Below are 24,249 nucleotides of genomic sequence, written 5' to 3' on the forward strand. Positions count from 1 at the left end.
CATCGCTGGATGCAGTGGAGGCTGAACCCAAAAGGAGCCCCGATCGCAAAGGAGTTCACATTCCAGGAGAGAAGTCAGCCCTGTAGAGCCAGAGCGTACGCAAGCGGGGGTGTCCGACTCAGCCCTGGGCGCTGGGCTTCTACGTTCTGAATTCATTAAACTGCAGACGCCAGAGCACTTGGATTTCCCTTAATTAATTAAAATATCATAGAATTATCATTGTCTGATTTAATGTTCATGAGGCCCTGGTAAAGGCTGGGAAGGAGGAAATTCATTAGAGGAGACTTTTACTGTCGCTGGATTTCCTTGTTCTTATTCATTTCTCCTGCACCATCCATCCCTGGAGGAGAAGGCAGGGCAGTGTTTTTAAAGATGTTGGAATTAATTTCACCATAAAACCTGAAGGAAAAAGAAATCCACCTTAACTAAAAACTAGCCTTATTTGCATTTAAAAGGAAAAGCAGATACATTTGGGATTGAACACGGGCTATGGAATTGTCTTTCTCAAGCCCAGCTGAAAACAGAAGACAGAAATCCAGGCTGTCCACTGCTTACGGCAACAAGTTCAACCTCCTCTGCTGGCATTTAGGGATGTGGCCCAAAACGACCACCTGCCCACCACCACAGCTCTGAGCAGCAGCAACTGGCCATTCCTCCCTGTTCACAAACTACACTGCATTTCTCTACCCTGACTCCTTTTTGCATGCCAGTTCCTTAGCCTGGAATCCTGCATGCCTACTCCTGCCAGTTCAAATGCCTGCCTCCTCTTCTGGGAAGTCTTCCTTGATCTCCCTCTGCTCTAAGCACAAAGCAGACACCTATGCCGCCAAGGATAGTGACCTTATCCCACCCATGCCTCCACTGGAGTCTGAGTTCAGGACCTGATTCTACCCACTTTCATATGGGAGGAATCCATATGATTTTCAGCGTCTCGTACCTGGCTGGAACGTGGAGAAGGCTACTCAATGTGTGGGAAGGGACAGAGTGCATGTCTCAGCAAGTGAATTAGGTACTGGAATGCTTATATGGTAGGACACACATGGTCAAAGATGGTCATGTAAGATGATTAGGGCTGGTTAAAAATTGCAGGCAAGGTGAATGGTGGGGCTGTGATCATAGCCCAGGTGTGTGAGGGAAGGAGGGTCTGGACTACATAGCTGAAGTGGGCATACAGAAGAAAGGTGTGAGGGATGATAAAGGAATATCAGTGGGACCTGCACCTACCCATACAGCATTCCTAGGACAAAGGTACCACAAAGACTGTCCTTAAACACATTTATTTTCAGGGTGCAGAGGTCATAACATCATGTCATCTACAAAAACAGTAGAAAAGCACACATTTGGTGTGGGGAGGGGAGAGGGTTTGTGATTATATGATAACAGCTGCTGCACACATGCTCTCTGAGCCTCTGAAGAAGTCTCTGGGCACTCATATTTGAAAAACCATTAGGTTGGAACATTCATGTTAATGCGCCTTTTTGATTTTGGTGAAAATTTCAGACAGCATGACATTAATTATTTATTTGTCTTTGCACAGAATTAGGATGCTAAAGGCAGCCCCATACAGTCTTGATGCTCAGTACTTCCACCATGGGCTCTGTCCACCCTGCTCTCTGCATCGAGATCCAGCCCTTCAATTTTCACTAGGCAAATCTGAGGTGAGTCAACTGAGTTTGTGAAATGTGCTTCTTAGCAGGTGTGGGATGTTCTACTACCTTCTTCAGAGCCATAGCGTCCCTATTCCTTCTGATGTCATTTTACTAAGGGTCTGACCAAATCATCTCGCAACCATTCAGGACGTGGGAGAATTAACTGCAGGCGCTCAGATGTGGAAATAAGTCACAGGGCATGGAGAAGGGAGGGGCGGGAGGTGCTGAGTGAGGAGGGGATGTGAGCAGGTCCCTCTGGCAGCCCCAAACCCCAGCAGACAAGAGCAGCATCCAGTACCATCCATTTCAATTCTGAGCTCGTTTTTAAAGAGAGGTTCCGATGTTTTAAAGTTTGTAAACCACTCATCTAGTTTCATTCCCTTTTTATTCAAATGAGGACACTGAGGCTCAGAAAGTGAAGGAGACTTGCTGGGGTCACACAGCAAGCCAGGGATTAATATGCAAATAGATCTCATGTTTCCAGAATCCCAGGCCAGTCTCCTCTGCCACATAGTACAGAGGGTGATGCCATCCCAGTATTTTAGACATGAAATGGCTGGAACAGCAGGCTTACGGGCAGAAAGTTCACTTCCAACAAGGATTCTAAATGCACAATGTGAATGGCATGAGAGTGTGCCCTAAAAGTTGGGATGAGCCTTTGTAAGAGTCCCTGAAGCCTGTGCAATTGGCAGCATCTGCCTTTACATAGTTTTGAGATGACTCTGAGAAGCAGCACCATGGAGTAGAAAGGGGACTGAGGAGGGCCAGGTGCTCTGAGCTCTGCTCCTCTTTTCAGAAGCCTTCAGACCTTGGCAAGCAGCTTTTCCTATCAGAGCCTGGTTTCTTCATCTGCAAAAGGCAGGGACATTAACACCTGCCTTGCCCCCTCTCAGAGTTGGGATCGTGCCTTATGAACTTAAAGAACTGTGCACAGTAAGGGATCTCAGTTCTTACTTTAAAAATTGTAATCACCTAATGATCTATTTTTTTTAAAGGCAAGATAGCAAATATTCTTTCTTTTTTCATTAAAGAAGAAAAAGGAGAGCTTTATTATTGGGTGAGGTCAAAATGTCTGTAAGTAAAATATATTCTACCACAATCTAGTTCCACAGTCTGGAAATAACACCTGACCCCCCTTTTTTTACAATTTGATCTTCAGAAGCCTGGTCTCCACTGCTTCTAACCACCTGTTTAAAGAATGCTAGGCTAGGCCAGGCACAGTGGCAGATGCCTATAATCCCAGCACTTTGGGAGGCCAAGACAGGAGGATCATTTGAGTACAGGAGTTTGAGACCAGCCTGGGCAACACAGAGAGACCCTCTCTCTCCAAAATAAAAAAGCTGGGTATAGTGGAGCATGCCTGTGGTCCCAGCTACTCAGGAGGCTGAGGTGTGAGGATCACCTGAGGCCCGAAGATGGAGTGAGCCATGATGACACCACTGCACTCCAGCCTGGGTGATACAGTGAGATCCTGTCTCAAAAGAAAATTTTAAAAAAGAGAATGTTAGGCTAACAAATGGATGCTCTGGTCGCCAAAGACCCAGCCAAGGCGCTCCTGAGTCCGGTAAAGCATCCCACCTAAAACTGAATCTCTTTAAAAGGGAAAAGGGTAGGAATAGGAGAGCTACAGCCAGCTGTCCACGTCCTGTTATAAAGCAATGGAATTTGTTTCTGAGGAATTATCAGACCACACTTCCTGTATTTTTCCCAAAGGACCATCTTACTCTAGGATAGCAGGGCTAAAAGGGACACTGGTAACATCCAGTTAAAATGACATACTCACAGATGAAGAAGAGACCAGGGCCCAGAGAGGGGAAGGGACCTGTCCAGGTCACACAGCAAGTTACAGTCAGGCAGAAGACAGCTGGGACCCTCGTCCCTGCTTCTACAACACACACTAAGTCACAGAGCACCACTAAATAGGTCGTTGACAAATGAGGTAAAGAGTCACAGCTGAAATGAGCCCTTTAGAAATTGCAAGCATGCCATTCTGAGATCTCTCTGGAAGAGACTAATTAAAAAAAGACTTCTCATGGAGCAGTTCATTTAAAAAATATAAAAAAAGCCACATGCAAATCCGTTTCTCACTGTTTGCCCTGCTAAAAACTACATCTGCATACAAATCTAGTTTGCATCTAATTTTTAAAAACATACAAAAGGGGTCATCCACAAATACAGGTTTTCTAACTCTTCACAAAGCACAAAGATCCATTATTTGACCTTTCCATCATCCCATGAGCAATGTTTCTAAGTCCCTAGGAAGAAAAGGAGAAAAAGAATTAGAGAAAGTAAACCTGCTCTGTTACAAACTATGTGTTACGTGAAAGGTGGGGGAAATGATCCTTCACTTCAAATCTGTCCCCAGCAAGAAATGGTGCCAGTGGAGCATGAAGGGCCCTGTGGAGGCCCAAGAAGTACTTTTAACACCAAAAGGTGGATGTTTCAGAGTGGCAGACTCCAGCTTAATAAGAGGAAGACCTTTTCAACCACTGGAAAATCCACAGATGGCTATCAGTGGTAGTGAGCTCTGTGTGCCTGGAGGTATGCAAGCCAGAGCTGACAATACTGCATGTTGCAGAAGGAACTCAAGACCCAGGCAACAGTGATGGTCTTAAAATTCCTCGATTTTTGATGGTATCCTTTTGATGTATTGACACCCCAGAATCATTTCTGCCTCAAAATATGTGTATATTTAAAAATTATATATATTTAAAACTGGAAACATATCTATAAAAAACAAGTCACGTATTATCAGGAAGACAATTTTAAGACCCAATCTCGTAATTCTTTGTTGAATTCCTATTTCACAGTTTTACATTTTCATAGTTTTTTCCTCATTTCTGGGACCTCTAACTATTTACGTATACACCTATCCTTCAACCCTAATGCCACTTCCTCCACGAGTCTTCCTTCATTTTCCCCAGTTCTAAGCTGCTTTTCCTACCTTACCATCTCCTCCCATTCCCTTAACATCACATTCCTTGTATTATAATGATGTCCACTTTTTGTTTTTCTGTTTATCCCCTACAGACCAGAAGTAAGGCCTTGCACACGGAAGGCTGCAACAGCAGTGGCTAAAAAAATAATATGATTAAAACCGTGGCAAAATCCTCCTGCTTTTGAGAAACGCTATCGGACTTGTTTCCAGTTTTTCCTGTTCTATTAAGCACCTGTTGATTGACCTTGGTGATGGTGCCTGTTCACCACTGCTCCCCTGTTCCTGTAAGAGGATCATGCAATCCCTGCCCTTTGGCCTCTGGTGAGTGAAATGCACATCCTCCTACACCATCCCCACCGGGACCACTCCTTCTCTCCAACCCAGACCTATTGATTGGTCTGTAAGCAGGCGGGACACACATCATATCTGAGCAGAAACTTTAAATGCAGTGGTGTGTGCAGCTTGGCCACGGAATGGACATGTTCCACACTGGAGCTGTTCCTCCAGCAGGGTCCTGAATGAGGGGACACATGGGGCAGGGCCACAGCTAGCTCACAGCTATAATATGGAACATGAGCAAGTGATCAGCATCTGTGGCTGTGATCCAGCAAGGTTTTGGGATTTTTATGGAGCAAAAACTGGCTTATAAAGTGATTCCTTTCCAGAGTTCCCAGTTCACCTTTAGGCAGGGAACAGATGCAACCCCAGCTGTCACCTGTGTGACTACAAGGACTAGGAGACCCTGGCCAGAGGGATGCAGAGATTCTCTCTGCCGTCACCCTCAAGGAGATGTGCTGCTAAGTGTTGAGGACAGAAAGGCAAGACCTGAGCTCCGGAAAGGAAGCTCAGGCATCTCCTTTGCGGGAATATTTTCACATGGATGCTATCACAATGACACCATCTGCTACCTTTCTCAGTGCTCTTTCTAAAAGAACACAGAGGAAATATTCCCTCCAGCCTCAGAAACAGGAAAATACATCTGGTCTTTTTATCTCATGGACACGCATCATGTTCATGGCTCTTGCCTTTGCATGCTAGGAAGCTCAGAGGGAGATATGTGCAGAATATACCAGATTCTATTGCTCATCTTAGTACGTTCCTATTCTTCTTTCGCTCTCTCCCTGGTTTCTTCCATTTATGTATTTTTCTTCTTTTTAATTGCAGGTCTTGTAAGCCACCTCAAATATCTCATAATATGGATGTAAACCACTGAAAATGACTTAGAACATGTACATTTCTCCATCACATGCGGTCATCGGGAGCTGGGAAGCGGAAGCTCCTATATTTACTCAGATCTAGAACCATCACCGTGCTGTGGGACTCAGCTTCTCCCACCACGTTGGCTGCATGGCACTGGTACACTCCCTCATCCTCCTTTCTCAGGGGGTTGATCTAGAAATACAACAGGCAAGGTTATACAGTTATATAAGGTACAGCAAAATGACTTCCTTAGTTAGTTCTTAATGCTAAGTTTGCACACTTCCTCCTTTTCAGAATAAGGCAAAACGTGCTCTATTTGTCTCCTTGCCTTGGCTGCCAAGGAGCACAGAGCTAAATTTCCTTCCCAGGGACCATCTTGAAAGGCACTTTCCCTATTGTGGCTCTCATCTCAATGATTCCTTTGCATACCCGCCTTTTACTGTGAGCTACCTGGACTTTTTAGTAAAGGTGCAAGGTATAGATTATTTGGAAAATACCTCAAGTTAAAAGAAGAACAAAAATTACTGATCAAAGAATGATCCACAAAGTATTCCCTATAGAGGCAGCCTCTACAAAATACCACCAAAGATAACCTCTTTTCCCTGTCTTTTCTCATACGAAAATGGGGGAATGTGCTTGATTTGAAAAAACCACACACCCAACTGCAATCCCCATCTCTCAGCTGGGTGGAGAAGTCACCAAGCCTCCCAGAGCTGTGGGTGGAATGAGAAGGTCGTCCTTAGGGAGCACCCCGAGGATGCTTACGGCCAGGTCCATAACCAGCTCACTTCTCTTTTGCTTTCTCTTGTTACAACCAACAGCTTCCATCAATTACAAATCAAGCTATGGACCATGCAGTGGGGTATGCACACCAGCTCGTTTTAAACTCATGCTAGTCATGGGGAAAGGAGTATTATGATCTTCTTTTTACAGGAGACTCACAGGTAAGTCACAGACTGTCAGGGCCACAAAGGCCCTCCAAGGTCATTCAGTTTGAAGCCCTCTTTTAACAACAGTAGAAATGGAGGCTCAGAAAGGTACAGTGACTGACCCAACATGGACCCCTAGCTCCTCATTCCGTCACTCTTTCAAACATGTGGCATTCCTCATCGTAACAAAAATGCTGTGAGTGGCAGGAAAGAGCTCTGGAGGAGGACTCGAATGTGCCCTCTTCCTCCTTTACCAGCGGGTGATGTGAAGCAAGTATACTAGTTTCCTTGGGCTGCTGTAACAAATTGCCACAAGCTTAGTGCCTTAAAACAAACACATTTATTTGCACTTCTGGAGGTCAGAAGCCCAAGAGGGGCTAAAAGCAGTGGGCTACAGTCAAGGTGCCGGCAGGGCTGCATTCTTTCTGAAGGCTCTCAGAAGACTTGTTTTCTTCCCTTCTCCAGCTCCTAGTGGATGCTGGCACCCCTTGGCTGTGGCCCCTTCTAACATCTTCAAAGCTAGCAATGGTGGGTCAAGTCCTCACAACAAATCACTTCATGCCTCTGACTCTTCTGCTTCCCTCTTCCACACGTAAAAGACCCACCTTTAAACTGGCCCACCCAGATAATCCAGGCTAATTTCCTTATCTTTTTTGTTTGTTTGTTTGTTTGTTTTTATTTTTTTGAGATAAAGTCTTCCTCTGTCACCCAGGCTGGAGTGCAGTGGCACAATCTCAGCTCACTGCAACCTCTGCCTCCCGGGTTCAAGTGATTCTTCTGCCTCACCCTCCCAAGTAGCTGGGATTACAAGTGCCCATCACCATGCCCGGCTGATTTTTGTAGTTTTAGTAGAGACGGGGTTTCGCTATGTTGGCCATGCTGGTCTTGAACTCCTAACCTCAGGCAATACGCCCACCTCAGCTTCCCAAAGCGCTGGGATTACAGGGGTGAGCCACCGTGCCCAGCCTAATCTCCTTATCTTAAAGTCAGCTGTTTAGCAACCATGGCCTCCCTCCCACCGACTTGCCATGTAACATCCTAAGGTTCTGGGGTGAGGACATGGACATCCCTGTGGGGCAATCACTCTGCCCCTGGCAGCAGATCACATATGTTCCCAGTAGATCTGCAACCTACCCTGCTTGCCTCACAGTTACTGGAGGGGCCAGTGAGAAATGGGTAAGAATAGCTTTGAAACATGTAATGTGTTGTTGAAATACAAAGGATGGCTTATAAGGGTCAGTCGATAACATCCAAGAATCCTAAACACTCACCAAAATCCAGGCTGTGGCCTCATGGTTGGAAGGGCCCCCTCGCACCTGGACAGCTACATTGACGTGGTCCCCAGGCAGCTCCTCCAGTGCTTGGGTGCCCTCAGGGGACTGCGTGACCTACAGGGGACATAAACACCAGCAGGGGGCTTAGACAAAGCATTTCTGGATAAAAACCATCCCACAGACTTCCTCATCCTCCTCCTTCCTCCTCCTCCCATTGCCTCAAAGACTGAAACCCTAGCACTGCTCATTGCTATGCAAATGACATCAGCCATTTTTTAAGCCTACTTGTACATATAGACAGCACACTCTGCTGGACAGCAAAGACACGAACATCACCACTATCCCACAGAAGGATTCAGAATTTCAACACCCGTCTGAGGGCTGTTGACATTAAGGGACAACATATACTGTGATCCTTGCCAGTCTCTGAAAAACTGGTCTTTAGGAAGATTTGGTTTTAGAATAGAACTGAGTATTCTGCCACCAGCCAGGTCTGTCTAAAACACAGCCCTGAAGGACTCACACACACACACACAGCCACTGCAGCTGATGCAGACAGGGTAACAGCAGAGCTTTCTGGGTCCCTAAGTGGCCACAGGTGTCAATGGCACAGGAAGGATTGCAATGTCCCCTTCTAAGGGAAGAGCTTTGGGGTAGAAGTTTCGAGGCAGAGGAGTGGTACAGAAGGTATCTTTTCTTCATCCTCTTGCCCACCTATAAAGGCATATATACAAACACACTTAAAAGAAAAACACATTTACCACTCATGTCTTTGTTTCTCCCTGTCTCTTACACACACACACACACGCACGCACATACACACACATGTGCACGCTCAACACAAGAGTTCTTGGAGAGAAATACCTTTCTCCATGTGATGACTGGGGTAGGCACAGCCCTCACTTCACAGGACAGGCCCACCTGCGCCCCGGTGACGTTGTGAACACTCCGGGGAGGAACAATGACCACAGGAGCTGGGAGGAGGAGACAAGGGGACATAACCTTTACCCTGCTGGGTTTCAAGCAACCCACCTCTAAACTCCCCAGCCCGCTGAGAGCCTGCTAGAATGTCCTGACAGGAGAGGAGCTAGGCAGGAGTCATGCTGGGGCAGGGCGACTTCCTAAAGTCCCCCAATGCTGTCTGAGGCAGAGCTAGGGCCTCATTGCTCCCTCCCAGGGCCCCTTTCAGGCTCCAGCTGCCATCTGCTATAGCTCAATCAAGAGACAGGGCAGCCGACTCCGAGAGGGGCTAGTGTCACACCACCAACGGCAGAATCTTCTAACAGATGGGCTTTTCTCCTTCCATGTGGAGGGCGTTGGGAAGAAGAATGCCAGGCAGAACAGCTGCATATACCCTGGAGCTCAACCCCCTGTGGTCCATTCAAGATGCCCATTTGCATGCACAGAGCAAAGACTCCCCAAGCCTCCCCACTTCCCCCACCTCCTCATCCGCAGAAGTCAACACCCAGCCTGGGCAAATCAGGCAAATATGGTTCTAGACTGCCAAACATGACGGAGAGGAGAGGGAGGGTGTGGGCTCTCTGGACAGGACCTGGTGTTAGATGTTTCAAGCTCCTACTCCATACTCTGCCTTCCTCCCTGTGCCTGGCATCTGCTCTGCTCATGCTGGGCTGGAAGAATCAAGGCCAGGCATTTCTACCCGCTCTCACCTGCACTGGACAGCAAGCTCAGCCAGCCCAGCGTCCAGCACCACAGTGTCTTGGCAAGGTGCAGTGTGGAGGCCTGGCCGGGGAATGCTCGCACCCAGCTGTCATCTGTATGGTGGGGATCACACCCCTGCTTCCTAGGGCAGTCGAGCTGATCTAACCATGGAATGAGGGTGGAAGTGATGGCTTAAGTTAATGTGATATGCAAATGAGGGCCAGGAGCAAATAGATGAAGAAACACAGGACAAATCAAGGAGCAAACACGTTCATTCCCAGGCCACCAAACTGCAAAGTCTAGAACTCCTAGGGCTTTGCCTGGTGACTCAAGGACAGCCTTGTTGTTCTCCACAAGCCTGCATCTGGGTAAGGCTGCAATATAAAAAAAGCAAAGGGAGGAGGCAGAAGGCAGGAGGAAGGAGATGAGGGACAGGGTCACATCACACCCAAACACACAGGAGCATCAAGGTACAGAAAGGAGACTAGTTTGGCCCCTCCAGACAGACTGGGAAGTAGACTCTGTCAAGCTGGTGCCAAAAATTCTCTGGGAAATTGCCTTAGAGCCACAGTCTCAAACTAGAGAAGCTCCTTAGCATCCCAATTCCCCATGATTCTGTGACTGACCATGTATGACATGCTCACCCAGCCTCCATTTGCAAGCCTCCAGGGATGGGGAACTCCCCACCTATGGAGCCAGGCCATTCTGTCTTTGTAGGGCTCCACTGGTAAAAAAGCACATCCTCACCTAGAGCTAAAGCCTGTAACCCCCACCTGCTGATCCTAGGGTTTCCCTCTGGAGCCCCATAGCCCCTGGGTGCCCCAGCACCCCTCCGGTGAGTTGAATACAGGCTGCCCTCCCCATCCCAGGCTGCATTCCTCCCCCTGTATCTGATCCGTCCACTCCTTCACCTGTGCCCATCTGAGGGCCCTCTGAAGGGTGGTGTCCAACCCACATGCCTGACTGTCACTAAAGCCCCTGGAACTGAGATTCTAGATGTCTAATATTGCCTGACAGCCACAGAGAGCCACAGCACTGAGCTCTCTAGCAGGAGCCCTATCTGTGATGACAAAGACAGTCTAATTTGTTCACCTTGTCCCGCCAGCGCCTCCTCAACCAAACAGGCACTGGGATGCTGCCTCCAGCAGAGCCCTACCTGGTGTTATAGTGGCTCGCTGTGGTGATAGTCAGAAGGACCTGGATACCAACGGGATACTCAATCAGTGTGGTTTACTTTTGTTCATGTAAAGTCAAATTTTAACTGATTTCATCAATCCCTTCAGGCCTAAATGAATAAGCCAGTAAATCACAATTCATCTCTCTCTCCTCATGTTTCCATCTCTATCTTTCAACAACTACAATTAAGAAAGACTGCCTTAGAAATAGTCTCTATAAAATTGATTTTGTGGCAGAAAATACCAATTTTTTTTTACAAAAGAGGCCCTGCTTTTTAAAGGGACGTCAAAGCACATTAAAGGGACATTTAAATTTTTATTTATTTATTTATTTAAAAATTTACAAAAAGCACAATTCATTCTTTCTGATGTGCAGTTCTAGTTTTGACAAATGGATACAGTCATGTAACCACTACTACAGCCAAGATACAGAACAGTCTGTGACCTCAAAAAATTTCATGATGATCCTGTTATAGTAATACTTTTTTTTTTTTTTTTGTCAGGGCCTCATCCTGTCACTTGGGCAGGAATGTAGTGGCACAATCATAGTTCACTGCAGCCTCAAACTCCAGGGCTCAAGCAGTCCTCCTGCCTCAGCCTCTCAGGTAGCTGGGACTATAGGTGTGCACTACCATGCCTAGCTAATTGAAAATTTTTTGTTGTTGTTGAGATGGTTCTTGCTATGCTGCCCAGGCTGGTCTTAAACTCCTGGCCTCTAGCAATCCTCCCATCTTGGCCTTCCAAAGCACTGGGAATATGGGCACAAGTCACTATTCCTAGCCATGCTTTTAATTTTAACATATCTGATTTTATATTTAAAATACTTGTATCCATAGTAGCTCTTTATGATCAATAGCTATCACAGTACCAGTAATAACAGTAATTATGCCGTCAGCTAGCACAGCGCTCACTGTCTTCTGCCTACAGGTATTCACCTGTTTCTCTCTCCAGCAATCTCACCAACTGCCAGATGGTGGTGCTGCCCTGGGTTACCCAGCATTAAAGGGTGCAGTGAGGAGGCTATGAGCCCAGCGCTCTGGCTCCAGAACCGAAGCTCTTCTGAACCAGTGTGCTAACACCATCCTGCCTTTTCCCTAGAAGACCCTTCCAGGTATACTACCCGTTAATCCTCACGCCAGCCCTGTAAGGTAGCTGCTTGCATCCCCATTTTACAGATGAGAAAACCAAGACTCAGAAAGGTGAAGTGCCTGGAGGAACAGGGACTCAAACCCAGGCACCATGATTCCATTCACTTCCACACTGGTTTCTAAAGTGGAACATTTGTTATCTGTATGGTCTCTGTTCCAGAATAAGAGATGAGTTGCTTAGGGATTGTGTTGGGGGATCCCCAAGACAACTCTCCAGTTCAGTGATTTCCTAGGAAGACTAGGAGGACTCACAGGACTCAGCATGTAGTGGTACTCAGGCTGTGATTTATTACAGTGAAAGGATTTTCCCATCTGGCAAAATCAGCCAAGGGAAAAAGTCAGGGTGGGGGAAGCAGGCACAAGCTTCCAAGAGCCCTCCCCGTGGAGTGACAACCATGTGAAATGCTGTCCACCAGAGATGCTCAAGAGGGACTCGGTGCCCAGGGTTTTTATTGGGAGCTGGCCACAGATGCACTCTCTGCCTAACTGAATACCAAAATTCCACACTCTGAAAAGGAAAGCAGGTGTTCAGCATAAACCACATTGTTTGTACAGTTCAGGCACAATGAGCCACTCTCATCAATTCTGAGGATAGTAGAATCCCCTGAAATCTAAGTCCACAGATACCAGCCAAGGGCCAACCTTGCCAGCAGGTCTTTCTGAGGATACGGTCACAGGCCTGCCACGTTAGCTGTTTTCTACACAACAAAGAAACACCCCAAACATCACCCTCGGGGAACAGCTCTTGTGAAGATACCCCATAGCATAAGCAATGTATCCTTGACACCAGCAGGACACTTCTAGTCCCTACTATCTCCAAGGGCTCATTCCAGCATGGCACTGGAGCATTCAGTGTCACGACTGCCACCTCAGGCAGGAAGGACAGCTTGGTGGGCAAGGGTGGAAGAGTCTAGGTTCAAATCCTTTCTCTGCCAGGTCCCAGCCTTTGTCTCAGTTTCTTCTTTAAAAGGGGCCCAGGGTCCGGGTGCAGTGGCTAATGCCTGTAATCCAGCACTTTGGGAGGCTGAGGTGGGAGGAACACCTGAGGTCGGGAGTTTGAGACCAGACTGGACAACATGGAGAAACCCCATCTCTACTAAAAAAAATACAAAATTAGCCAGGCATAGTGGCACATGCCTGTAATCCCAGCTGCTTGGGAAGACAGGAGAATTGCTTGAACATGGGAGGTGGAGGTTGCAGTGAGACAGCCATTGCACTCCAGCCTGGGCAATAAGAACAAAAACTCTGTCTCAAAAAAAAAAAAAGGGGCAGGGGTGCCCAGGAATCTATTCCCTCCCCAGCCCACTCCCCAAAGGCTGCTATGAGGAACACTTGCAAAACCCCTTACAAACTATAAAAGACCTCTGCAGAGGGACTGGAGGACTCAGCAGGGGGTGCTGTCTCTAGGCAGTCTCCGCTAAGGCGCCTTGCCTGCACGAGACCCTCTGGCCTCAGGTGAGAGGCACCAGGGGCCATTACTACAACCCTCACTCTGAGAAGCCAATCGCATACTGTTACTGTTGCCAGAGCTGCAGCGCTGCCAGGGGCACCAGGGCTTTCCTTTCTGCCTTTGACAAGAGTGATGTGGCTTGCGGGAGGGAGGATGGCTTCTGGCTAGCCCAGCCTGCAAATGTGGAAGCTTCATCCCCCATAGCTCTTCCTTGCTGATACTTGTTTCCTTCCGCTTGTGCCAGCAACAGCCCTAGAATTGCAGGGATGGCACAAATCCACCCACCGAAGGGCTAACCATCAGGTAAGACAGATAGTCACCCAGATGCACACGGTCACAGGAGGCAATACTGTGGGGTGAGCAAAACAGTACCAGAGGGAAACTCAAATGCCCAGGGGTCTGGCTGCCAACCACTGGAGCTTGGGCAAGTTGCTAATCATCTCCTCTATCTGCAAATGATGATAACCACCACAGCCTCACATCATCGAGGTGAAGGGAGAAAATAGATGTGACTGCGTTATTAACTGTGTGGATCTGTACAAATGAAAGGCATCAATATTGTTATCACAGTGTGTGGTGATCTGTCCCCCTACCTCATCAGTTACATTGGTCATTGATGGCTGGAATGAAAAAATCTTCCCAAATGCCTCTGAGATTTCTTTAAACTTAATGGTGCTAGGGAAAGAAAGTGTATCAAAAGTCATCCCCCAGGACCCCATCTGCTTGTATTAAAAAGCACACAACCAAAGAGTTTAATAATCAATGCACTGAACAGCCCTGATAATTTATGCTAATAGTCACGTTACGATGCGCAATGAGAAACAGCTTAATCCCACTCCCTGCAGCCTCTGCCTCAGATCTCCTCCCACAGCATGAAAGGCTTTTGAGCACAAGCCCCTTCTTTGTCCCTCTCACAAAGTGGCATTCGCTGCCTCTCCTGGTTACCTGGTAACATGCACTAGCACAGACCTAGGTTTCTAAGTGGAGATGGAATTTCAACCAAGGTGAATTTTCTGATTCAAGGTCTCAGGAGCTCATTGAAGCTGCCAGTGCTCAATGCCCTGGTGGGTACTGGCTGGGACCCTGTTCCTATCTAAGTTATCATTCAAAACATGACATTAACTTGCTGTCTGTAGGACCCCAACCCGCTCCCAATGTTAACAAATAGGGTACACACATTGAACACTCCAGCCTTTTAAAGTAATGAGAGCAATCATCATCATCACAATAGTAAGGCCATACCACTTTATCAGTGAGAAGCTGAACCAATAATTCAGAATGTATTGAAGACCCACATATGAATAATTCTTACTGTTTCTTACTGTTGGAAATTGCTTTTTTGCCACCATCTTTTTTTTTCTTCTTCTTCTTTTTTGAGACAGGGTCTTGCTCTGTCTCCCAGGTGGAGGACAGTGGTGTGATCATAGCTCACTGTAGCCTCGAACTCCTGGGCTCAAGGAATCTTCCTGTCTCAGCCTCCCAAGTAGCTAGGACTATAGGCACATGTTATCATACTCAGCTAATTTTTAGAATTTTTTGTAGAGATAGGATCTTGCTGTGTTGCCCAGGCTGTCCTTGAACTCCTGGCTTCAAGCGATCCTTCAACCTCAGCCTCCCAAAGTGCAGAATGAAGCCTCCCCCTTTGGCCTGGCACCCAAGGCTTGCAATGGCCTACCTCCGCCTTTCCCAAACATACTACCAGGCCTTGGCCCTATCGGCCCACTTGCACATCCACCAAAGGGCTCCCACCTCTGAGCCTCAGTTCATGCTGTAACTCCTCCTTGCCAGCCTTGGGATTCTCTCCCCATTCTTCAAGGCTCCTCTCGGGAGCTATCGCCCGGTGCTAAATAGAGGGACAAGTGACAAACCTTGGGAAAAATAGGGAGGTGGATCCAGATTGAGAAACCCTCAAGATTCAAGACTGGCTAGTGCACAGCACCTTCCTGATCAGGTTGCTAGCAGGCTAGCCTTGAGGCGCCCATCTGAAAACAGCCAGACAAGCCTACACTGGAGCCCTGTCACAGCTGGGACCAGCCAGGTGGCTCCAGGGAATTTCTTTCCATGTGCATCAGTTTTCACTTCTATTAAATGAGAAGGAGACCTCCCCAGGGCAGTTGTAAAAATCATGTAAAAAGATGGGTGCAGCCCAGGTATAGCATCTCATGTCTAATTTAAGTACTTTGGGAGGCTGAGGTGGGAGGAGTGCTTGAGGCCAGGAGTTCCAGGCAACAGTGAGCTGTGATCAGGCCACTGTACTCCGCCTGGGAGACAGAGTGAGACCCTGTCAAAAAAAAAAAAAAGAAAAGAAAAAAAGAAAAAAACATAGATGCAAAAGCAATTTCCAACAGTAAGAATTATTCATATGCGAGTCTTCTGTACATGTGTGCAGATCAAAGGATCGCTCTCATTACAAGGCAGTTCAGGGCATTTCAGGGCATAGGAGGAAAGGGCAGAATTTAAGCCTGAAACTGCTTCCCCAGGTTCCTCAGAGGCATGTGTAAGGACCCTTCCCACACTGTGAGCAACATAATACTCTCCGAGGCCTCATTCCATTAAATCTAGGTGCTTGGGAACCGAAGAGTCAGGAGAGGTGATTTTCTCACTAATATCGAAGCAGAACAGCCCCACTCTGACTCACAGTCTGTTTTCCTTCAAGCAGCGTCCCCAGGGGCATTGTTAAAAAACACTCCGGCTGTGTCTTCTGAATAAAAGATGACTACAGGGCAGCACAGAATGAGCTGCTGCCTGGGCTAGGAAACGTCCCCTGTCCACACCTTCATGCTTTATCCCAGACACAAGGGCAGGGACCACGCCAGCACTTCAGGACAGAAAGTGACAGGCCAACAGTGCCTGGTTCTGTGGTGGATGACATAAAGGCTGGTGCGGAAGGAGGGCTGAACCCCAGGGAGGCCTGAGGCCTGTCACTAATGAGATCATGAAAAGCCATCCTGAGTTGCTTCTGTGTGGCCCCATAAACATCTTTCTTCCCTAGGTCTGTGCCTGGGGTAGGCCTCAGAGCCCATAGATCAGAGTGAAGGGGCTGTCACATTTACTTGTCATTTGGTAATTTTCAGTGAATTAGGGGTGTGGAGTTTCCATCTGCCATCTGGCCTCACTCTGGTAACCATGGTAACCACCATCTGCCTGACTTAATGCTATGAAGTCCTGTGCCAAAAGAGTACTGGACATGGTGTTGGATCTGGGAGCTGGTCACCCTTTACTGGTCACCCTGGACAAGGGCTCTGACCTTGCTGGGTCTCCATCTCTTTCTCTGAGTAACAGCAGATTTGGTCTGAATGTATTTAAGGTGCCTTTTCTCTTAGGAAGAGAATGCCACTCTGGGGACAAATAAGCTGAGACTGTCAGCACCATTTAGAGTCTGGGGGCCTGGTCAGCATTTCTTATGTCTCCTGCATGTGGAGTTAAAGTGTTACTTGTCTGGAGACAAAGAGAATTGCCTGTGAATTAACTGCCCAGGAAAGCAGATTATAAAAAAGAGTGAAAGGAACTAGCAAAAGGAAAGAGAGAGGTCTTTTTAAGTGCCACAGGGCGGAAACAAACTGTTCCAAGTGAAAGGGACCTCAACAATGACTCCACTGTGGCTGATACGGCCAGAGCAGGGAAGGGACCCATCCAGGGCCACTCAGGGAGCCAGCAGCAGCACAGAGGCACTCCCAGCCAGCTCTGTCCTCCACGGGAAGTTTCAGCTAGGAACAGTCAATGGTGGTTTTTCTGTGCCCAACCAGCCACACACTGGTTTTACATTTCCTAGGACAGGAGGCTTCCCGCCTCATCTCCAACAATCCATTGCATCTCCTGGACTCGGGTACATCTACCTGAACTACTTGAGGGGAAAGACTACTAGATACTTCATAAGGTTTAGAAAGGTCTTAACCCCACCCTAAGCTTCTTTCTTGAAGCTAAGTCATTACACTGCCTTAGGCACTGAAGTCTGGACTTGGTCACCAGGCTCAGGCCAGAATTATTTCTTAGAAGCCTCAACCCCAGGCCAAAAGCCAGGCTCTTTGGGACTCACTTGCCACCTTACTCACCCTAAACTCGGCACTGACCACTCCGTGCAGAGTACATATGAGCACTTCTCAAGAACGTAATGGGTAGACTATGCTCATGCTTAGGAAGCTGGTAAAGCAGGGTGCTTCACTGGACACCCCGTGCTAATGTTTTGATTTCTTTTTGTTTGGTTTTCAAAAGGTACATAAAGAGGATGGGCAGTTATGGCACTCAGAGATGATTTTACTGTAATGTTAATGAAGCTTAAGTTTCTAAGTTTCTAGCATTTCATAATAAGTTTCTAAGTCCCTGGCAGTTCTGTTCCTTTACTTAAGGCAGGATTCTCCAAATTATGTATGTTTTAGGACCACGAGACCTGGGTCTGCCCAGAAAGTACCACAATCTTTTCAGATCTTAGGTTTCCAAAAGTCTCACTTTTCCTGGATAGAGCTCCCTCAGCATCCCAGGTCAGCCCCATCCCACACCTGAGGCCCTGGTGCTCTGGTGCTATGGCCTGGTGACTCCTGAGTCCCCACTCTGGAACTCATCCTCCTCCCCCATCCTCAACTTCCCTTCCTCCCCATTCAAACAACCCAACGGACGCTGGATACCTGGGAACTCAGATCCCCCTCCTTAACTCCCCGTCTCCTGCGGGACAAACATACCATGCCTACAAATAACTGACTGCATCGCCAAGTACTTATGTACCAAAAGGGGCAGCAGGCTCACCAAAACTTCGACTACTATGGTGAGGGGCGTCTCCAAGGATTCTGGCCCCAGTCTCTCTGAGCACAAGGAAAGATAAGAAATACTGCTCTCGAAGGGGAAACTGAGTCCCAGGCAGGGCCATCCGCCACTGGGCAGGTGGGTCCTCCGCTCCACATCCCAGAAGGTTAGGGTCTCCTCTTCTCTACCCACCCGAGACCTGACCCCGACTCACCGAACTCGCAAGGGCCATCGCGCGCCTTGTGCAAATGACCGAAGTGCGTGCGGGGAGTGTGCCGGGCGCGCAAGCGCAGCGCGCAGACGCTGGGGTACGAGCGGCCGTCGGACCCGCAGACGGCGCCGCGCTGCGCGCACACGCAGAGCCCGGTGCCCTCGGGCGCCGCCCCCGCGGCCTGGCTCACGCACACCAGGCCGGGGCCACAGCGCGCGCCGGCGCGACCCCCGCAGCTCGCACCCTCCGCTCCCAGGCAGCGCACGCAGCAGCCGCACTCGTCGCGCGCCGAGATCCCGGGCTCCGGGCAGCGCGCGGGCGCCGGGCAGCGCTCGGGCCGGCACGGACCACACTCGGGGCGCCGTCCGCCCGCGTCGCGGAGCCCGAGGCTCGAGGTCAGCGGCGGCAGCAGCAGAAACAGCAGCGGCAAGAGCAGCGACAGGCGCGGCATGGCTTGCTCCGGGACAGCGGCGGCGCCTTTGCTTTGCGCTCTGCTCGGCGCCTGCCGCGCAGCCACCGCTCCCTCCCCGCGGCCGCTGATTGGCCGGGCCTGCACCGCGGGGCGCCCGCAGACCGCTGCCCCGGCCCGGGACGGGACAAGGGCGGTGCCTGAGGCCGGGGGCTCCGAGCTGGAGGGACGCCCCGAGAGCAGCTCTCTGACCTCCGTCCGATTGGACTCTTGCGGAAACCGAGACCCAGTGGGGGCGGAAACTTGCTTGAGGTCGCTGTGGTAGAGTCAGGATTGGATAACCGTACGGTCTCCGGATCCAAGGCTGGCTGCAGATAGTAAGCCCGTAAATCCTCACAGAAGGATGCGTTATTTAATTTTATTTTATTTTGCATTCAGTAGTTTTCAAAGGTTTATTTTATAAAGAGAATATATGGTTTAAAATGTCATATTTTACGTATACATGTAAGGATGAAAAGAGGGTTTCCCTACCAGCTTGTATCCCAATCCTCCAGCTAGGCTTCCAGAGGCCACTCTTACTATCGAGTTTTTGTGTATTTTTTTTCAGAAATGTTCTCTATGCCTATAAAAGCACATGTGCCTATAAAAGCCCCTTACTTTAAAACACACACACAGTTTCTCTCTCACACAGTAGTGTGGCATACACCTTAGTCTGCACTTGGTTTTTCCACTTAGAATATTTCACAGTTTCCCCAACTCTTGTCATCTCTGAAACTGGGTTTCTCCTACAATTAATGGGCCTGTAGTTCATTGGCTCTGTGAGTGTGTTTCTTAATGCTGCATAAAGTCATGGTGCATCCCCGTTCACAGTGACTTTGCTGTGATGAGATACGGTGACATATTCTAGAGTTCATATAGAGTGGCCTTTGCACAATGTTTAGTTGCAGTTATTTAACCAGTTGTTTTCCATCCTTTTGTTGATATGAATAATGCTCTGATGAAGTCTTGGTGCACAAGGGTCAGTGTGCACCATCTGTGGCTTAGTGGGGAATGCCTGTTGGAAAGATGCAGATTCTTACAGTCAGTTATTCATGCCGCGCCGCTGCGCCTTCTCTGGGTCAGGCTCTGTGCACCCATCCTGCCCAAGTCCTGGCAGGGGACCCGGACAAGAAACCTAAGAGTCATGGCTGCTGGGATTTGTTGTGTTGGCAGGTAAAGGCATGGGATGGAGGGAGGGACTCGCTGACCAGGTTTTTTTGGGGAGACTTTTCCTGCCTTCACTGGCCACCCCTCATTTGCCTTGTGCTCTATTGTTTTTTCTTTGCTGAACTCCTAGAGATGGAGAAAGCCTCTTGCCGCCTGGGAAGACCAGCTACAGCATTTTTGTGCGGGGTTCATTTTGCTTTTCAAGCCCAGTTCCTTCCCAGTTTGCAGGCTTCTGGGAGATGTTCTTATCCCCAGAAAGGAGCCTCTTCTGAGGCTACTTTATGTGGTGGTCAGAGGAGGTCGTCTGCCTGGTCCACGCCAGGCCTTACCTTACAATCAGCCACACAGAGCAGGGGTGGTCGGGCACCGTGCAGGGGTGTTAGGAAGGAATAAATATAACAGTGATGGTAATGCACTCAGCACAGCTCTCAGTACTTATTAAAGATGATGACTTTCAACCGGGAGGCTGCTATCTTTACCGGGAGTGGCCTTTTAAAGTGCTCTCACCCCTTCACCCCTCTGTGGGCTTCTATGAATGTCTCCTAAAAAGATGATCACTGAGTGTGAAGATTTTGTCCTAGAGTTGGTCACTACAGCAAAAAATTGTAAACCACCTAAATGCCCACTGAGAGCATTCATAAATAAATTATGATACATCTAACAATAGAGGATTATGTAGGCATTAAAAATGAGAAAGAGGATACGGGTTAATAGAAATGAAAACATGTTTATAATATGGTGTTTAGTAAAATAGCAATTATGAAATGCACATCTAGTGTAATAGGATATTTGTAAATATGTGCATATGTAAACATGCAAAAATTTAAGATTGTGTAATGATGTGAAGGAAACACTTTAAAAAAATGAGAGAGAGATGCTATTCCATTCTGTTGCCCAGGTTGGAGTGCAGTGGCATGATCACAGCTCACTGCAGCCTCAAACTCCTGAGCCTCAAGCCATCCTCCCCTACCCCCCAACCTCCTGAGTAGCTAGAACTACAGGTGAGCACCTCCACTCCTGGCTAATTTAAACAATTTTTTTTCTTTTTTTAGAGATTGAGGTCTGTTAAATGAACAAAGCAGGATTTGCAAACAAAAGAGATCAGCAAACTCCGTGCTGCTTTTCAGGGACAACCTTCCTGATAAGTTCAAATTTTCTAATGGTTCATAGTTGTCCAAAGAGAGATTAGGCTGCTCCAGAGGTAGTGAGGTCCTTCTCAAAGAAGCAGTTTAAGAAAGGATCTTGGCAAGGAGCATGGAGGGGGTCAGAGAATTGGGGTCAGGGGAATTGATCTTTACCTCAAACTAAGCCGCCATTCCCGAAGTAGAGTGCCTGACCCTGAGACTTGGACTGTTCGAAACATGGTCATGATTGAGAACTGAATGTGTACAGAGATGATGTGCCTGCTTTTTATGCAGACATTAAAGGAGCGATAAGTGAACAGTGTCATTATAATGAAATTAATGTGTGCTTAATGCAGGTTAGGATACACAATCTCACAGAGGTACATTTACATGTGATCTACATTCCTTTTAATGTTAGGGAGAGCATTATGTATGCATAATGACTCTTTGAGAATTGAATCAGAAGACTCATTTTCTGACACTCAACCTGTGGCATCAAAGCCCCTGTATCTGGGTGGAGAAAACATTCCGAGGCTTTGAAGGTGATCAGTTGTGTCTATTTCCTTTTAAAATTGCCCACAAGCCCGTAGCCCAGCAGATGCATTAGCTCTTTTCCATTTGTCTGGTTCCCAGAGTACCAGTTAACACTGTGGGCCACACCTGTGGGCCCCCTAAGACAATGGGAGAAAGTAGGGACAAATTCTCCAGTTGGGAAGGGGGTTGAGGTGCCTCTGTTGTCTGGCAGGTGGAGAGATCCCACACATGCTGGTGAGTAATCAAGCAACAAGGATGGGTGTGATTTTCTCCTCTTCAGCTTCCAGACTGAACACAAACACAGCACAGGGGAGACTAGCCAATGCCCCATCCAGAGCAAATGTATGCCCACCCAGCAGCTGCTGAAGTGGACATGAATGTCCCATCCATTCATTCCTTTCTTGAAGGTAGAGATAAGTGGCAGACGTTCTCTGTCCTTGGGGAGCTTCCAGCACAGAGGAAGAGAACAGGAGCTCAGGTGAGCAAAGGCTACTCCATAAATAGGCCAGGGATTTGAACCTCAAGCTTTAACAGTCAGGGGAATCATAGATGGTCTTCCTTCCAGCTAAAGGAAGGTGAAAACCCTGTCTCCAAACCTCTGGCTGGCCATTACAGAGCAGAAGGTGAGGTGGGTTTCTAGAGGGAAATTCCCTAAACGACAGGTGGGATTTGTAGGGAGACAGATTTCACTTCAATACGGTGTGCAAGGGGATGTAGCAAGATGTAGAGCCCTGCAAAGATGGGAATTCAGATACTGAGCAGCCAAAAAAGAATGATAGAGGATTTGCTGTCGTGCTGTAAACCATTATATAACCTGGACAAATTAAAGAAAACAGCTGTGGGCAGGCACTGGACAGTGTTCTAATACAGGGCTGTGATCCTTGAGAGGGGCAGGGGGCACACAATGTGAGCCCCACATCTACCCAGGCTTTCTCCCTGAGGACACTTTCCAGGCCACTGTGCAGGGAGGTGGAGGCCAAGTGGTTCATAGAGGTCTCACTGGACCGAAGAGGCAGACATCAGAATTCAGGACTAAGGCAGAGATTTGGGGATCTAGGACAGAAAATGAGGAACCGCAGAGATGGAATCCCAGAAGTCTTAGACATTCGGGTGACCCTGTACCGCACAAGTGCAGGACAAGACTTGAGGGCCTGGCAGAGAGTAGCTGCTGCGAGGTGAGAGCTGAGCAGAGATTTGGGGCTCACACAGTGCTGATGACATTTTGGAGTTGCACAGACCTGTAGAGGTCTGAGTTTGAGCTCCAAGGACCCCACCTTTATGCGTCTAAGTTTTAGTAATTCCAACCGTTCCCATTGTTCTCCTAGCCTTAATGGTGGTAGCTGCTTCACAGTTGCTACCTCTAAGTTACCTAGTTAATAATTCTTTATCTTCTTTTTTTTTTTTTTTTTTTTTTTTTGAGATAGAGTCTGGCTCTGTCACCCAGGCTGGAGTACAGTAGCACGATCTTGGTTCACTGTAACTTCTGTCTCCTGGAGTCAAACCATCCTCCTGCCTCAGCCTTCTGAGTAGCTAGAACTACAGGCATACACCACTATGCCTAGCTGATTTTTGTATTTGTTTTTAGAGACAGGGTTTTGCCATATTGTCCAGCCTGGTCTTGATCTCCTGGACTCAAGTGATTTGCCCACCTCAGCCTCTCAAAGTGCTCAGATTACAGGCATGAGCCGCCATGCCCAGCCAATAATTCTTTGTATTAAATTCCATTTGTAGGCTAGGCACAGTGACTTATTCCTGTAATCCCTGCACCTTGGGAAGCCAAGGTGGAAGGATTGTGCCAGGAGTTCGACAGCCTGGGCAACATAGTAAGACCTCTTTTCCACTAGCAAAAACATAAAAAGTTTGCTAGGCAAGGTGGTACACACCTATAGTCCCAGCTACTCAGGAGGCTGAGGTGGGCGGGTCACTTGAGCCTTGGAGTTCAAGGCTGTAGTGAGCTATGACTAGGCCACTGCTCTCCAGTGTAGGAAACAGAGCTGTTGCCTGCCTGAAAAAGAAAAGAAAAAAAGAGAGATGAATTCCATTTGTCATCTGCCTAGGCCTGAGTGATCTAGCTACTAGAACCAGGAGTGGTCCTAGGAAACAACTGTCAAAGATGGGTCAAAATCAGAGAACTAGAAAGCTTAACTACAGATAAGCTTCAAATGTAATATAAATTATTTACTTAAATGATAAATAAGAAATGTATTTCTTGCAGCTACAGGGTCAATTTGGAATAATTATAAGTTGAATTCACAGCCTTGCCAGTCTCTTATGTGGAAGTTAGGGAATAAGAACCTGAAACTTGGAACTGGGAAATCTGGGTGGACTCAGATGAAGCTGAGAATCCTGAACCCTTGAGTTATTCTTTGCTACCTTTGCCAATGGAAGCAGCTTGCCTGTCATGTCTAAGAAGATCCACTTTCCCTCGCTTAAGGACCCTGTGTTAAGATTGCCACCAAAAGAATGGCAAGAGTTTGCTACATTACATTGTAGAAACCCGGAGAATATGTGCATGAATAGATTCTTAGGGTGTTAGACCAAGGAAGACAGAATAGAACTTAGCATTAGGTCAAATTTATTGATTCAGGTGCACTGATCAGAGA

General features: G+C 47.8%; 1 protein-coding gene across 2 annotated transcripts; it reads right to left on the reverse strand.

Moving 5' to 3' along the window:
• Positions 1–1,261: 1,261 nt before the first annotated feature.
• IGFBPL1 (insulin like growth factor binding protein like 1) lies at positions 1,262–18,888 on the reverse strand. 2 transcript variants are annotated; one of them, XM_035252545.3, is made up of 5 exons: positions 18,377–18,888; positions 8,855–8,964; positions 7,988–8,104; positions 5,877–5,979; positions 1,262–3,904 (listed from the first exon to the last, which is right to left on the reverse strand). In XM_035252545.3, exons 1-5 carry the CDS (start codon positions 18,822–18,824, stop codon positions 3,897–3,899), a joined length of 786 nt encoding a protein of 261 aa, XP_035108436.1. In that variant the 5' UTR covers positions 18,825–18,888; the 3' UTR covers positions 1,262–3,896. The 2 variants fall into 2 exon arrangements, with proteins under 2 accessions (XP_035108436.1, XP_035108429.1); XM_035252538.3 differs by having other exon boundaries at positions 5,821–5,979.
• Between the last annotated feature and the right edge of the window lie 5,361 nt (positions 18,889–24,249).

The sequence above is a fragment of the Callithrix jacchus genome, chromosome 1 (assembly GCF_049354715.1).
Source record: "Callithrix jacchus isolate 240 chromosome 1, calJac240_pri, whole genome shotgun sequence".
In the NCBI taxonomy this organism is placed as follows: domain Eukaryota; kingdom Metazoa; phylum Chordata; class Mammalia; order Primates; family Cebidae; genus Callithrix; species Callithrix jacchus.